Source organism: Dendrobates tinctorius, unplaced genomic scaffold, assembly GCF_039654945.1.
Source record: "Dendrobates tinctorius isolate UK_male_01 unplaced genomic scaffold, ASM3965494v1 ptg000032l, whole genome shotgun sequence".
Classification (NCBI taxonomy): Eukaryota; Metazoa; Chordata; class Amphibia; order Anura; family Dendrobatidae; genus Dendrobates; species Dendrobates tinctorius.
Window position 1 is genome coordinate 24,310,282 of NW_027361700.1, and position 16,667 is coordinate 24,326,948.

The 16,667-nt window shown below is 44.9% G+C and overlaps 1 protein-coding gene across 3 annotated transcripts in view; it reads left to right on the forward strand.

Annotated features, from left to right (window-relative positions):
- The window catches only part of RAPGEFL1 (Rap guanine nucleotide exchange factor like 1), a 97,251-nt gene that overhangs the window by 75,089 nt on the left and 5,495 nt on the right, over positions 1–16,667 (forward strand). For all 3 annotated transcript variants that reach the window (XM_073572608.1, XM_073572609.1, XM_073572607.1), the window contains exons 12-15: positions 2,676–2,726; positions 3,453–3,540; positions 5,937–6,001; positions 6,313–6,367. In XM_073572608.1, coding sequence (XP_073428709.1) covers positions 2,676–2,726; positions 3,453–3,540; positions 5,937–6,001; positions 6,313–6,367 — 259 coding nt within the window. The remainder of the gene's footprint in view (positions 1–2,675; positions 2,727–3,452; positions 3,541–5,936; positions 6,002–6,312; positions 6,368–16,667) is intronic.

A 16,667-nucleotide genomic window follows, 5' to 3' on the forward strand; every position in this document is an offset into this window, starting at 1 on the left:
GTTAAATATTCCTTTTTTCCTTCCACATTGCTTCAGTTCCTGTGAAGCACCTGAAGCGTTAATAAACTTCTTGAATGTGGTTTTGAGCACTTGAGGGGTGCCGTTTTTAAACTGGTGTAAATTTGGGGTATTTTCTGTCATATAGACCCCTCAAATGTTTTGTGGTTCCTAAAGAAATGGTTTTGTAAATTTTGTTGAAAAATGAGAAATCACTGGTCAACTTTTAACCCTTATAACTTCCTACCAAAAAAACAAGTATGTTTCCAAAATTGTGCTGATGTAAAGTAACCATGTGGGAAATGTTATTTATTAACTATTTTATGTGACATAACTCTCTGGTTTAAATTTTCTCCAAATTTCCGATTTTTTTCACAAATACTGTAAAACACAAGTCATATTGAACAAATTTTACCACCATGATGAAGTTAAATATTTCAAGAAAAAAATCTCAGAATCAGTGGGATCCGTTAAAGCATTCCAGAATTATTACATCATAAAGTGACAGTGGTCAGAATTGAAAAATTTGACCTGGTCATGAAGGTGATAACAGGCTTGGGGGTAAAGGGAACCTGTCATGCCCCCAACTGCTATTAACCTGCTGATATAGGGTTAATCTGCAGATTGATAGAATTACAAAGCTGTCCGGCCTCCTTACTGAAAGCCTTATTCCTTAGAGGAAATTAACTTTATTTCTCTAAAGGCCCTGTTACACATAACGATGTCCCAGCGATCCCACCAATGATCCGACATGGATGGGATCGCTGGGACATCGTTAGCCCCTCCAGCGATCAGGACCAGCGAGCAAGCTGGTTTCCAATGTAAACAGTGGGTATCTAAGAGCTGCACGGCTCTTGGTTACCCGCTGTTTACCTTGGAAACCAGCGTCCAGCGTCACTGATCGTTGCTCTCCCGCTGCCGCACGCAGCGATGCGCTCTGGCCAGCGGGAGACCAACAATCAAAAAACGGCCCAAGACGATCCTGCACGATCAGCGATACCCGGCAGGGGGGCCGGTCGCTGATCCATGTCACACACAGTGATATCGCTGGTGAGATCGCTGTGGCGTCACAAAATCGGTGATCTCGCTGGCGATATTGCTGTGTGTGTGAAGGGGCCTTAAGGAGCCGCAGGTATTCAGTCATAAAGGTGTCACTGCTCAGTGAGCGGCAGCTGTAAGTACGCCCTGGCACTTTGATTGACAGCTCGCTCTGCAGTGGATCTACGTGATTGTTGCCGTGCTGCAACTCCTCCTCTATGACTGAAAGCTGGCAGATCCTGAGAGGAATAAAGTTCATTTTCTCCCTGTCGCTGCAGGTTAATACCGTTTGGGGACATGAAAGGTTCCGTGCAACCATTCAATTATATGTAACAAAATTGTCTGGGACAAGGATATTGCAAAGTGCATATTTTAGCAGACCACTGTTTAGACAATGGGCACATATCATATAACGACATTGGGGTTTACAAGTAAGAACAGATGAGCACAGATGTTGGATGTAATGACTGAATGTCGTTTGGAGTTGCATGCAGTACAATACAAGCTTCCCTAGTTCAAATTATGGAGGCCAAGTATAATGCGTGTCCATTATCTTGGATCTTGTTGATATACACTTTGCATACATTGTATGTGTCCCTAGATTGGCTTCTGATGATATCTTTAGATATTTTGTATGTTTTTGCATTAATGTAAATTGTATTATTTCAATTAGCCATTGAGTCCACAAACAAAAATTCATAGAGGTCCCAAGAACATGTGTCAGAATCTACTTTACAATAAGTATTAACCTCGTATACAAAACATGATTCCCTTTGTACAAATGAAAACCCTGTTGACTCGGGAAGCAATTTGTCCTGAGCATTATTAGACTCCTGGTCAGAGAGACGCTTCCCCCAAACAATCATGTGCGCAAATGGCTACCTGGCTCCCAAAGACCCAATGTGCTTGGGACACTGATTCCATGCATACGTCTTCACTTGTGTCCTCCTGCCCATGACAATTTTTTATGCTTAGGTTTATTAAAAAAATTTTTTGCTAATAGTGGGGAAGAAACTCATTTTGCCTATTAATAAAGAAAAGTAGTGTAATGAAAAGTAACAGGAGAAAGTGAAATGTTAAGGAAATGATGTTTAAAGTTTCTTAAAGTGGTTTTCCACAACTTTTTCAAACTTTAGAGGGAGGAGATCGTTGTAAAATAAAAAAAAAACATGGTATTACTTACCACTCTAATCTACTGCCGCTCTTGTGTGCTCCACCAGGACCAGAAGTGATTGTGTCTTGTCCTTTCAGCCACCGATTGGCTGCAGAATTAGGTGACTGATGGATGGGCTATCTTTATGTCACTGGCATGTCTTCCTATCTATCGGATGACTGACCCTGCAGCCAACCAGTGACTTCAGCAGTCAGGTGACTGAATGGACAGGATGGCATCAGATTGGAGGGCGGTTCGTTTGGTAAATAATACGTATTTACCGTATTTAACTTATAACAAAAGAAAGTTGAGAAACCCTTTAAGATTGTGGTTTTCCAAAGAAGCCTCATGATGATTGTTAATATGAGTTAGAAAATCCACAAGTGTCCCAAGATCTGCAAACACAAGACTTTGCCTTTATCACCGGTACAAACCTGAAGGATGTTATATGATAAATGTCTTAATAATTTAATTCCTTCCTTCCTAGAAATTACCTGGAAAGTTTAAGAATCTCTTTAGAAAGTTTGAAAATTTAACGGTGAGTCCTAGACAAGTGTAATAAATTCTCTGGTGAGACGTCTGCTTCCATTTGTATTTGTAACATTGATGATGGCTGTCACCCTCAGTGCTTGTCATCTTTCAAAATGATTTTACAACAAAGAATAATTCAATAATAATGCTGAAACTGGAATATGGGAGAAATAACCTTTGCAATGACGCCCCATAGGGCATTTTATCTATGGAGCTCAATGGGAAAAATTGTGCTAAACTTTCTCTGATTAATAAAGGGTATTACTTAACTAATTTTCATTTAGTTAAAGGGGCTATCCACCATTGGAGATATTCTTTTTTTAAAATATATGCATGTAATTGGGGCTAAGGTCAGTTTTTAAATTGTGTTTCATTAAAAATGTTGCACCATTTGGCTTTCATAGTCTTTGTGTCACGCTGGCTACAGAATGAAATTACTGTGGATCCGTCAGTAAGCCTGTTATAGCAGTCTGACGGGGAGCTTGTAGCTCTCTTTTGTCTTTTCTGAGCTCCTCTCAGCGACTTATGACCACAGACCACATCAAAGTTGAATGTGCAGAGAAACAAAGAGGTGGTAAGAGCCAAACAGTGAAAAATGTTTAATGAAACCCAACTGCAAAAATGATAAGCTCCAAACACATGCACTTAAGTAAAAAAAAAAATGTTCTCCACAAGTGGACAACTCCTTTAAGGAATATTCTTTTCCAATAACACCTTTATCTTCCTTTAATAGGATCCCTGCAGGAATCATAAGTCATATCGTGAGATGGTGTCTCGTATGCGGCCCCCTGTAATCCCATTTATCCCTCTTATCTTGAAAGGTAAGCAGATATTAATGTCAATTATAGCTGAACTCTATTTGTATCTCCTAAATGTCACTTTTCTCTCTATCTTTGAACTTTGAGGTATTGCCTTTCTGCCAATCAAATGTGGCTGTCAGACCTTAAAGACCACTGGTAGACCCCTAAACCCATGCGTGATTTCAGTTAGAGCTGTAGAAAACGATGAGTTCTGTACGAACTGATGTAGTAAGATATAACCCACCCCCTTGTTGCTACACAATTATAAGCAGACTTGCCATTCCGAGTCCTGGGAAAGCTAGGTTGACTAAAATGGAACTTTTATAACCTATCTTTTCTGATTTTTTTTTTTATAACTGGAGTCTGTGTTTTTTGCTTTTTGTTTTCTCTGGTTAATGGTCATGTGTTAATATGCACTTACATTGTGCATACACATTAATTTACTTTCTCAGTTCAGACTCCAGTTTTTTATTCATTTCATTGTGCATTCTGTGCATATATGGGTGTGACCGCCCTTTTTCTGAGCTGGGAAAGCCATCCAGTCTGGCCTAAGCTTTTACTAGTGGATCAGTCCCTCGATCCTTGTTCACATTCACGTCACTTGGCAACTGAAAAGGTTTTAAATACTAGAGTAGGGACTGTCCCACAAGGGTTGTCGTGACGTGGCGGGATGGCTTGCACATTATTTTGATCAAAATTATATTTACTAAATACCCTTATTATTATTATTACCTTTTCAGGATATTTGTGTATTTTTGCTTTTTGTTTTCTCTGGTTAATGGTCATGTGTTAATATGCACTTACATTGTGCATACACATTAATTTACTTTCTCAGTTCAGACTCCAGTTTTTTATTCATTTCATTGTGCATTCTGTGCATATATGGGTGTGACCGCCCTTTTTCTGAGCTGGGAAAGCCATCCAGTCTGGCCTAAGCTTTTACTAGTGGATCAGTCCCTCGATCCTTGTTCACATTCACGTCACTTGGCAACTGAAAAGGTTTTAAATACTAGAGTAGGGACTGTCCCACAAGGGTTGTCGTGACGTGGCGGGATGGCTTGCACATTATTTTGATCAAAATTATATTTACTAAATACCCTTATTATTATTATTACCTTTTCAGGATATTTGTGTATTTTTGCTTTTTGTTTTCTCTGGTTAATGGTCATGTGTTAATATGCACTTACATTGTGCATACACATTAATTTACTTTCCCAGTTTTTCTAATCTATTTGGAGTATCCATTAAAGGGGTTATCCAGGACTATTTAATGTTTTAACCAGGGGCTTAAGAACTATCAGGCAGATAGTTGCTACCTACCTGCCTATTGTGCCCGGCGCCCATATCTGCTGGAATACAGCAGTCACAGATCTCGCCTGTCGGCAATTCAGTGTCATGTTGACAGAGCAGCGGCTCTCTTACGCTCTTTTGAAGGTTGTGACTGCCGACGTCATGCTGATTGACAGCCGGCTACCTCTACCTGGAGCTGGCTGTCAGTCAGCATGACGTTGGCAATCACACTCCGCCGACAGAGCAGCCGTAATGAAGAAGAGTTGCTCTGTTGACGTGGAGCAGCTGAATCGGGTAAAACATATGTATTTGCCTCTGTTACTGACTACCTGTCTATAGTAAAAAAATAATATAGTCCTTGACAATCTCACTAAGGATTACACCAGATGTATCCTTCCCTTTATCACTTTTGATTCTAGAAAAGAGAAGTACGTGGCGCTATTCTGATATATATATATATATATATATATATATATATATATATATATATATATCAAGAAAAAAGGGCTGCACTACCAAAATCATATAGTAGGTGCAAAACCTATTCAGCAGTGTCCAAACAGCCAAATTAACAAAAGGAAAAAAAAATAGGCAGCACTCAAATTAAATGTGAAAACAGTGGATACTTTACTGATCCTCAGGTGGCAACGGCTTGAGAAAGACGGGTCACCGTTGAAACGTTGCCACCTGAGGATCAGTAAAGTATCCACTGTTTTCACATTTAATTTGAGTGCTGCCTATTTTTTTCCTTTTATATATATACATATATATACACACACACACACAGGGTGGGCTATTTATATGGATACACCTGGGTGGGCTATTTATAAAGTTGGATCCAAAATGGCCGACTTCAAAATGGCCACCATGATCACCAGTCACCACCCATCTTGAAAATTTTTCCCTCTCCCATATACTAATGTGCCACAAACAGGAAGTTGATATCACCAACCATTCCCCTTTTATTTAGATGTATCTATATACATGGCCCACCCTGTATAATGTATAGGGCATGTGGGCCAGTCACACTGTAGATCTGCCGTAATGCCAGTGTGAACAGGTCTTCTTCTAGGTTTATTCTATGTGGCCGTCACGTCTCTCTCTGACCCTCCTTTCTTCTCTTACAGACCTTACATTTTTACATGAGGGTAGCAAAACGTTCCTCGATGGACTTGTAAACGTGGAGAAAATGGTGAGGCCAAGAATAGTAACCTTTGTTTTATCGCTGTTAATTTGTCGTTAGTACACGAAATTCAATATACAGAACACATGGCTGAGAGAGAATGCCTATAGATCACATAGGGGAGACCACTGTGCGTACCCCCCGAGATCACACTCGGCAGCAGCATATCCTTTGCTTTCTGAAGACCAGGACCCTCTGTGATACTTACCCTATAAATATCCCACTGGAACAAGATAAAAAAAAAGAAGTAGCTGAACATTTGGTTTAATGATTCGGGAGTATGTGGTTGTCATGGTGACTGTTCTCTCTTCACTTCACAGCACGCTATAGCAGAGAAAGTGAGGACTGTGCGGAAATACCGGAGCAGCCAAATGAGTAAGTGCATGAAGGGGTTACACCCAAAGTGTGAAATCATTTTGCACTTAGGCGCCTGAGCTGCGTACACACTTCATTCCAACTGTATAGAGCATAGTAATTGGAATGGTGATGACTAAAAGTGGCTTCTCAGTCTCCAGTATTGGAGACTAGCTTGCTAACTTCTACCTGGTGAGGAGCGCCCTCAGGGTCCTTGATCCGGATGAGCAGCTGTTGTGCAGCACGGACAGAAGGTGTTGGTGCAGCAGTGGGAACAACAGAGACTTTTGTGGCAGGACAGCAAGGGTGCAGGGCAGACTAAGCAACGAGGTACCGGTGTAGCAGAGATGAGTTGCAGAGAAGGTTCAGGAGCAGACCAGCTGCGATGAAGTAGCAGAATTTTCTCAGCACTGCGGAATTGGAGTAGAAGTGCTGAGATGTACTGGAAGCTCAAAAGCAGAGGTGAGTATGCAACAGAGCCCAATACTGCAGAGCTGGCACTGCGATAAAGCAGGGTTGAGTTATCAATGTAGCAGATTTGAGTATGCAACAAAGTAGCTGGGTTTGCCAGGAGTTTGATTAGCTATTGCAAAGATCAATGCATCATATAAGGGAAAAGTTTATTTAGTGTAGGCTAAGGGCATGGGTATTTAGGTACAGCCCAGTGATGGTCCACTTAGGGCTTCAGATGTGGCCATGGACTGCATCCTTAGGCCGCATATTATAACTGGATGTCTATTACTATCCATTATAGTGCATGGAAGATAGCAGAACAGTCCAGTGTGTGTTCTAGTCCATGAGCCGGGCTAGATATCGGTACTACCCGGAGTGACTAATTCTCTTTGGTGTTTTTAGGTAGATGCATGTCTGTAGTTTATGTTTTGATATGATAGCCCTTGCACATCAGTAGCTTAACCCCTTCAGGCCTATTTGTACCCAAATGCCTAGGCCATTTTTTGTAAATCTGACCTGTCACTTCATGCGGTAATAACATTGGGACGCTATCACCTACCCACGCCATTCTGAGATTCTTTTCTCATGACATATTGTACTTCATGGTAGTGCTAATTGTGAGTCAATAGATTTTACCTTTCTGCATAAAAAATTACAAAATACACGAAAATTTGGGAAAAAATGCTATTTTTGAACTTTGAAATTCTCTACTTTTTACAAAAATGCTGATACCCCCCATAACAGTTATTAGTTTACATTCTCCACATGTCTACTTCACATTGGCATAATTTTGGAATTGAAATTTTATATTTTTCGGATGTGATAAGGCTCATAGTTTTATACGCAATTTTTAAAGTTTACGACTAAATTTCCAAAACCCATTTTTCCAAGGACCAAGTCATTTCGGACGTCACTTTATGGGTCTGGTATAACAGAACCCACCCATACATTACCCCATTTTGCAAACTACACCCCTCAAGGTGTCCAAAACAGATTTTCAAAACTTTGTTAACCCCTTAGGTGTTGCACAGGAATTCAAGCAAAATGACAGTGAAATATCAAAATTTCAATTTTTTGGCAGATATTCCATTGTAATCCAATTTTACCTGCAACCCAGCAAGGGTTAACAGCAAACCCAAACCCAAAATTGGTTACCCCAATTCCGCAGTTTATAGAAACACCCCACATGTACACGTAAACTAAATTATGGGCGCGCAAGAGGGCTCAGCACAGAAGGAGAGCTAGGCGGTTTTTGGGATAATAGATTACACTGGAAGAAATCCAGTGGGCCATGTCATATTGGAGAGACCCTGAGGTACCCCCAGAGTGGAAACCCCCAAAAGGTTACCGCATTTTGGAAACTACACCCCCTAAGGAATGTTTTAGGGGGTATAGTAACCACTTTGACCCAACAAGCGCTCCATTGGAGTTTCATGCACTTGGTTGAGGAAATTGAAAAGTACGTTTTTTACCGAAAAATGTCGCTTTAGGCCCACATTTTTCATTTTGAAAAGGGGGACCAGGAAAAAGTACACCCCACTTTTTATTCCCCATTGTCTCCCGAACATGGCAATACCACAAGTGTTGTCTAAAACCACAGTATTGGCGCACGGCAGGCTTCGTAAGCGAAGCTGCGGCAAAATTCACTGTAAGAAATCTATGGGGCCATGTCACATTTGGAGACACCCTGAGGTCCTGCACAGTGGAAACCCCAAAAAAGTGACCCCATTTTTGAAACTACACCCCCTAAGGAATGTTTTAGGAGGTACAGTAACCACTTTGCACCGGGAACCGGCTCCCGACCCGCGGCGATCGCCCGGCATATGATCCGGGTCCGATTCGCCGTACCACTACGGCAGCCGGCGCGAAGGGGTTAATGGTATTTTTCACCTTTTGAATAGATCCTACCTATATTTCCAAAAAATAATGATTAAAGGTCGATTTAGGGGAAATGCCAAAATGTCAATACAATGCATGTAGTATTTGTAACAAAATTTAATCCAAGTTATGTAAATACACACTGAACATGTCATGGGCTTGTCCATACTAATGTGTGTGTGTGTGTGTAGGTGTGTGTGTGTGTGTATATATATATATATTTATTGTGTGTGTATGTATAATTATATAACGTTGCTCTATAATATCTTCAACATCAGACTCTGAATCTGACTGTTGTTCTACTGGCTCGTCTTCAATACCCTTGTTCTGGCATGTCTGTAACCTGCACATGTCCGTGCACTTCAGGCCATTGCTGAGGCAAGTACACTGAGGAAGTTCGCATGACCGCACACACTTGCAGGACAGTAGCTGGATAATAGCTTCTGGTGCTGGTGCCCCTCGCATCCACTTCACAACAAGCTTTCCGTCATTATCTATCATCCAACCGCAGTCTGTTGGGTTTGCAACAAATGGCTGGCTCTGCAGACTTCTCCTCCAGATCGCAGCCTGGTAGTTTGCACGCAGTGCATGCATGAAAAGGCAGCCTTGGCAAGGAGAGAGTTGACTTGACTCTACCACTCCACGTCTGGCACAGAACAGCTGATACCGGAGCCTGTTTACCTCAGTTGTTTGGGTAGTTGGCAGGTACATGTGGCAGGTGATTTCCTGTAACTTCTCAAAGAGTTCGGGAGACACTTCCCATGAACGACCAACTTCCTGAAAGGCATCCTGGTATGTCTTGTTCATCTTCAACTGCTTGAGTGTCGTCATCTTCCCACGGCCAGCGAATGCACTGACTGTAAATGCATGCATACCAATCAATGAATCACACACGCTGCCTCCCAATGTTCTGCTCAGAGTGGTGATATCCAGGAATCTTGTCCGGTTCTGTGTACCGCATTTCTGGAACAGGTGGGATGGGATTTTGTGGCACATGCCCAGACACAGGACCATGACATCAGTATCCTCTGAAGTGATGATGACAGACTTGTAACCAGATTCTGCTGCATGAAGAGCATGGAGAAGGAGGCGTGTGTCTGCTTCTTCTTGACTTGACTTAAGGTCAGCAGCCTCTTCCCACTGTTCTTTGGTGATCTTAAAGCAGAGCTGCTCACATGTGACATACATCTCCTTCTCCTCAAGCTTCTCCCTGTGGTGTTTCGCCTTCCATTCTTCTACCAGAAACTTTATGAGACTTGCCTTGTTGGAGGAATTACTTAGTAGCTTTCTCCACTGCTGGATATTGTGCCCATGTTGAATGTTCTTGAAATGGATCCCTGTGCCTTCATATCTGTTGACTCTTTCTGTATCTTTGATGGATGTCTCCTTGTAGACGTCAAAGACAATATCAATGCGCTTGCTCTTAGCACCCTCATGGATAGCGCGACTCATTGCTGTGCCTGCTAGCTGGGCAAATGTTGCATCGTTTCCCTTCAGTTTCTGAACCAGGCTCATCCCATCAATGATGGTTGCAGAGGGCTCAGGGATCACCTCTGCAGGAGGAGCATTCCTCTCCAACTCCCTTGCTAGGGCAGCCTTGTTGGTCTTGCGGATAGACCCATCACCGTTGGCAAGTGCCCATGGCAATGGCCCCAGGGGATGAGTCAAGACATCACTCATTTGTAGCTTTCTGTTCTCAGCTACAAGTATCATCTGGCCAAATAGGTTCCTGTCAGCCTTCAAAATTACCTCCTTGCCAAGGCCTTGTCTGTGTGTCTTCATTCTGATGTTAGAGAACGTTTTAAGATTGTTCTTCGTCATCTTGTCATGAAACAGTGTAGTTGGCGTATCGGTACCCAAACGCTCATCCTTGAATGTGTGATATGCATCCTCTCCTATACTGTATGCCCCTAGAAGGTCTTTGGCTACATCTGGTGGTGCTGCAGTCGCTGTTGATAAACTGATAAGTTCACCATTATGCTCTTTGTTGAAGGGGTTCAACCAACCAGTCTCCAGCAGTTCAACAAAAGATCGGACATCGGCTTCATCTCTTCTAATCCTGGACACCTGTAGGTCTGAATGACTGAAGTCAGTATATTGTTGGCCTACTAGGGCCCTCAGCTGCCTCAAGTACATGCTGCGGTACTCCGATGTCAGGTAGAATCTGGCGACAGCTCCAACTTTGAGGCTGAAGCCTTTTGTGCCCCCTGGTGTCTGGGTGTCTTTGTTGATTGTTTCTTCGATGGTCTGGTCCACAGGAATCCGTCCAAAAGGATTCTTGCTACTGATCTGGACCGAAAAGCCACCTTTCATGAAGTATTCATGGACCTCTGGGTGGTCTATGGGCAGCCGAGACATCGTAGCATAGTAATAGGTTAGGTATCGGGCATAGTTGACCTTGTCATAGGCAAAACACCACGGTATCATCTGTCGGATTGCTCCTAGGTGAAGCATCCAGTTGCCTTCTCTTGAAGCTCGAACCAGGGCCAGCATGGTCTCGACAATGTCCAAGTATGACATCCAGAATGCTGAGAGTTGTTCATTTCTGAAGGTCTCAAGATAAACTTGAAAGAGCTTCAGGGTAAGTGTGCAAGATTCATTATCCAAGAACTTTTCGAAGGATCCCTGCGACACACTGATGCGAAAGTTTGTGATGTTCTTCAGTGTTTCATCCAGATGGTGAAGGTCCCTTGCATGGTTTTCTTCTAGCCATGGAAGGAAGTTTTTCCATGCAAGCCTCATAAGTGCTTCATAGACCAGCTTGTGTAGTCTCACTGCTCTGTTGTACCTCCGGCCGTCCATCACTCCAGACACTGATCCTTCAGCGATGACACTGGATTCAACACACAGATCTCTAAGGCCTGCATCCTGAAATCTCTTACCTATGATGGAGAGGATATTACAGATTGTGTGGAAGACACCCATTCTAATTATAATGTTCTGGAACTTCTCCTTTTTCCAGATAACCTCGGCAGCTTTGGCATAGAGTGCTTGATCAAACACGCACACAATTCTGTTAAGCTTCAGGGTCTGCATGATGGCATGTGTTTGCTCCAAGACTTCATTCACAGTGGACATGGCTGTTGCAGGAGCATTGATAGTGGGCAGGTAGCTTACAGTGTCCTGGGCCACAACAATGTCGCTGCGGATTTGGATGTTGAACCCAGTCCAACTGCTAATGGTCTGATCCTCATGGTCTGATATTCTAACCAGAAGCCAGATATGGTTCTTGGTTTTTGAATCCTGGACCTCCTCGGTAGTGTTAACATTCGCAGTCTCAATCCTGGGTGGCCCTCCTCGCCGCCCAACATTGTATATTGGTAGCATTAATTCTGTCGGAATTATGCTTCTTTTCTTCGACTTGGTTACATCTGGCAGGACTTTTGTCACAGAGCATGCAACATTGGACTGAACAGCGATGCCATTGATTCTATGAGATGTACCTGCTCCACTTAGTGTCTCCTCAAGTCTGTCAATGTTATCCCAGGCCAAGGTTGTGAACACACCAGGGTAGATATTTGCTGGCATTGGGATGTCATCCGTTGAACATTCCAACTTCTGGATACAAAGGGCTGTATCGATCTCCTCAGCCGTTGAATATGACACACAGTGGCCAAGACGATTCAGAGTTCGAACCAGTTCTGTATTGCCGGTCAAAGACTTAATTGCAAAGGACAGCAGTACGTGCTTGGGTGGCTTTGTCTTTCCATTGGTAACAGCAAAAACCAAGTCACTGCCGAAGGATGTGGCAAGACGTTGAGCTCTTTCAGAGGGAGTTTGGCACTCACAATCTCCTGTAAGCAGGGTTTGCAGGAATTGAGTGACTAATGCAGGAACGACATTCTGATCTGTATCGGGAGGCCATGGCTGACTCACATCTTGCTTCTTGATCTCATTCCTCAGCTGCATTGCTGCTTTGGTTACGACATCTCCAGAGTTAGCGGCTCTTGCTTCTTGCAGATCTTTTGTCATGCTGTGTGCTTGCCGGGCAAGGTCGTCCATTGATAGGCTATATGGATAGACTAGAAGCTTACCTTTCTCATCGGAGAGAAAGCGGAGTGATTCACCAAACTCTGTTTCAAGTTTTCGGCGAACATGTTTCTTTGTCGATGGTTTCAGTTTGATGATACCACTGGACATCATGCATCTCTGAAGCCTAGATGTGAGGTTTATCATAGGCAGTACTTCTGGGTTTGGGAACAATTCAGTCCTTGTATACAAGAAGAGTTCCTCAAGGGCTTCTCTCTCTGCCTCTCCGTAGCGTACTTCCTTGCTTTCTTCCTGATTTTCTGCTGCACCAGACCTACAGGCCACTTGGGAATCATCTTTTGTGAATAATTTGTAGCACGACTTGTGGTAGTGCCCCTCTGAAGCAACAAGGTCTCTGCTAAGTAAACCAAGGATTCTCTGTGTGCCTTTCCTTATCGCTGCTCTGCGGATCGTCTCATCTGCTCGTAGCTCAACACACTGGACGATTGGCTCCCTTGTTTTTTCTCCTTTGAGATACTTGCTTGACTTCTCGCAGAACATACATACTTTGGCATACACCCTGCTATCACTGGGGGTACCCCTCGGTAGCCTCCTCCTGGGGATTTCGCTTGCTGTTTCGACATTGACACCCTTGGCAAGGATAGAATCCAGTGACTTCTTCATTGTAAAGAGACGACATTTACGGTGATATTGTATGTGTGGTATTTCTCGTTCTTCAAGGCCCTTAGCTGCTTCCAGGACGGATTCATGCTGTCTGATCTCTGCAACCCTAAGCAATGTTTTCCAGGAGTCCAAATCCTGTAGGGACGCCAGATCATCACTGACTGTCATGTCGGACGCTGTTCACACCACAGCATCCGGCAGGCAGAGGTAGTTCCACCTCCAGCCACTATAGCCTCAGTGGCGCCGGCCTGATCTTCAGGCTCTCGGGGGTTAATCCTGCTGGAGACCAGGTTGGATGGTTAGTCACGCCCACGGTCTTTAAATAGTCATGCTGGCCTATGGGCGTCGCCGATTATAGCTTGTGTTTCATACCAAGTGGTTCCGGTCTGGAGTGGAGGTGTTCAAGAGAGAGAGATTCATATCTGGTGTCGTATGATCCGTCGTTATCCTTTCTCCTTCCCATATTTGTGTTTAGTTGTGCCCTGTTCACATTACTGTTTATTCCTGTGTGTGTGCGGCGCAGTGCAGTTTAAGTTCTCCCTGTCTGTCATTATTTGTGTGGGAGCTTTGGTGGTGACTTCTCACTGGGTGGAGGGTGGAGGGTTAAGTGCAGGGCTGAGCAGGAGATAAGGAAAGGTCGGAGGCTCAGGCATTTGCACCTTCAGCAAAAACCCTGGGTTGAGGGTCAGACAGGGTTTCCCCTAGTAAAGGGACACCACAGGGGCCCCGGGTATTTCAGCCTTAGTTGAACTAAGCCCCCGTGACATTATAATCGGCCATAAGAATCTGCTCTACCTGGAGTCGGCCAAGCGTCTGTCTCCTAGGCAGGCTCGCTGGGCATTGTTTTTTACTCGTTTCAATTTTCTTGTGACGTACCGTCCCGGGGCTAAAAACACCAAGGCGGATGCTTTGTCTAGGTGTTTTCCGGGGGGAGAACCTCGGGAAGAGCCGGTACCCATCCTCCAGAAAGGGGTAGTGGTCTCGGCTCTCACGACTGAGGTAGAGGCGGAGATTGCCGAGGCCCAAGAGGAGGTACCACCAGGACTTCCCGCCAACAAATCATTTGTACCCCTGCATCTTCGGCCTAAGGTGTTGAAGGAACACCACGATTCGGTACTGGCTGGTCACCCAGGGGTGAAGGGCACCTTAGAGCTGGTATCGCGTCGTTTCTGGTGGCCCAAAATCCGGCAGGACGTGGTCTCGTACGTGGCAGCTTGCATCACGTGCGCTAGGGCTAAGTCACCCCGAACCCGTCCTGCTGGCACGCTACAGCCTCTGGGGGTACCCAATAGGCCATGGACAGAAATCTCCATGGATTTTATCACTGACTTGCCAGCCTCAGCAGGGAACACGGTCATCCTGGTGGTGGTTAACCGTTTTTCAAAGATGGCGCATTTTGTGGCGTTGTCCTCTTTGCCCAATGCTAAGACGTTGGCTCAGGTATTTGTGAAGGAGGTGGTCAGACTCCACGGAGTACCGTCTGACATAGTATCTGATAGGGGTACGCAATTTGTGGCGAGGTTTTGGAAAGCTTTTTGCTCAAGGTTGGGGATCAAGTTGTCACATTCATCGGCGTTTCATCCACAGTCTAATGGACAAACTGAGCGCATGAACCAAAATCTAGAACAGTATTTACGATGCTTTGTGTCCGACAACCAGGAGGAGTGGTCTACTTTCCTTCCTCTGGCCGAATTCGCATTAAATAATCACCGCCAAGAGTCATCAGGAGAGTCTCCATTCTTTTGTGTGTACGGTCAACATCCTCAGTTTTGTACCTTACGTCAGGGTGACTCCGGGGGTGTCCCGGAGGAGGATCAGCTAGGAGCCCAATTGTCATCAGTCTGGAGGCGGGTGAAACAGCGTTTGTTGAGCATGAGTGCCAGGTACAAACGGGTGGCTGACAGTAGACGCGTGCCAGGTCCGGACCTGTATGTGGGTGAATGGGTGTGGTTAGCTACGAAGAACATAAAACTCAAAATCCCTTCTTTAAAACTGGGTCCAAGGTTTATTGGGCCTTTTAGGATTTCTGCCATCATTAATCCAGTAGCTTATCGCTTGGAACTTCCCGCGGTGTACAAGATACACAACGTGTTTCACAGGGCTTTATTGAAAAAGGTGGTAGGCTTGGTGGACACGACGCCGATGCCACCTCCAGTCATGGTGGATGGCGAGTTAGAGTTCGAGGTCGCCAAGGTAGTGGACTCTCGAGTAGTACGCCGTACTCTTCAGTATTTGGTGCACTGGCGGGGGTATGGTCCAGAGGAGAGGTCTTGGGTTCCAGCCTCAGACATACATGCGGATCGGCTGGTCAGTTCTTTTCACCGTCGTCATCCGGACAAGCCGGGTCCTATGAGTCTTGAGGGCCCTGGGGTCCCTCGTAGAAGACGGGGTACTGTCATGTCGGACGCTGTTCACACCACAGCATCCGGCAGGCAGAGGTAGTTCCACCTCCAGCCACTATAGCCTCAGTGGCGCCGGCCTGATCTTCAGGCTCTCGGGGGTTAATCCTGCTGGAGACCAGGTTGGATGGTTAGTCACGCCCACGGTCTTTAAATAGTCATGCTGGCCTATGGGCGTCGCCGATTATAGCTTGTGTTTCATACCAAGTGGTTCCGGTCTGGAGTGGAGGTGTTCAAGAGAGAGAGATTCATATCTGGTGTCGTATGATCCGTCGTTATCCTTTCTCCTTCCCATATTTGTGTTTAGTTGTGCCCTGTTCACATTACTGTTTATTCCTGTGTGTGTGCGGCGCAGTGCAGTTTAAGTTCTCCCTGTCTGTCATTATTTGTGTGGGAGCTTTGGTGGTGTGACTCCTCACTGGTTGGAGGGTGGAGGGTTAAGTGCAGGGCTGAGCAGGAGATAAGGAAAGGTCCGGAGGCTCAGGCATTTGCACCTTCAGCAAAAACCCTGGGTTCAGGGTCAGACAGGGTTTCCCCTAGTAAAGGGACACCACAGGGGCCCCGGGTATTTCAGCCTTAGTTGAACTAAGCCCCCGTGACACTGTCATCATTAGAGCAGTGTATGATACAGTCGATCCGTGATTTCTTCCTCGCTGGTACTTCCATCATGCCAATAGATATGTCAGTAAACACCTGCAAACACAAAGAAAAACATTAAAACCCTTGGCACCGAGCGCCGTACGAGTACTGCTCTCTCGTCCTGGACCAAAGGACAAGAGCAGTACTAGTACGGCACAACCCCTTTAGCGTCCCCGCCGCTAATCGCGCGGGGATCAGGGGTAGATGGCCGCACTTACCGGCAGCAGGGCTTGTTCCCTCGCCGTGTGTGGCCATCGCGCCGACCCCCTGCAGCTAGAATCACTGTGATTCGCTGGGCT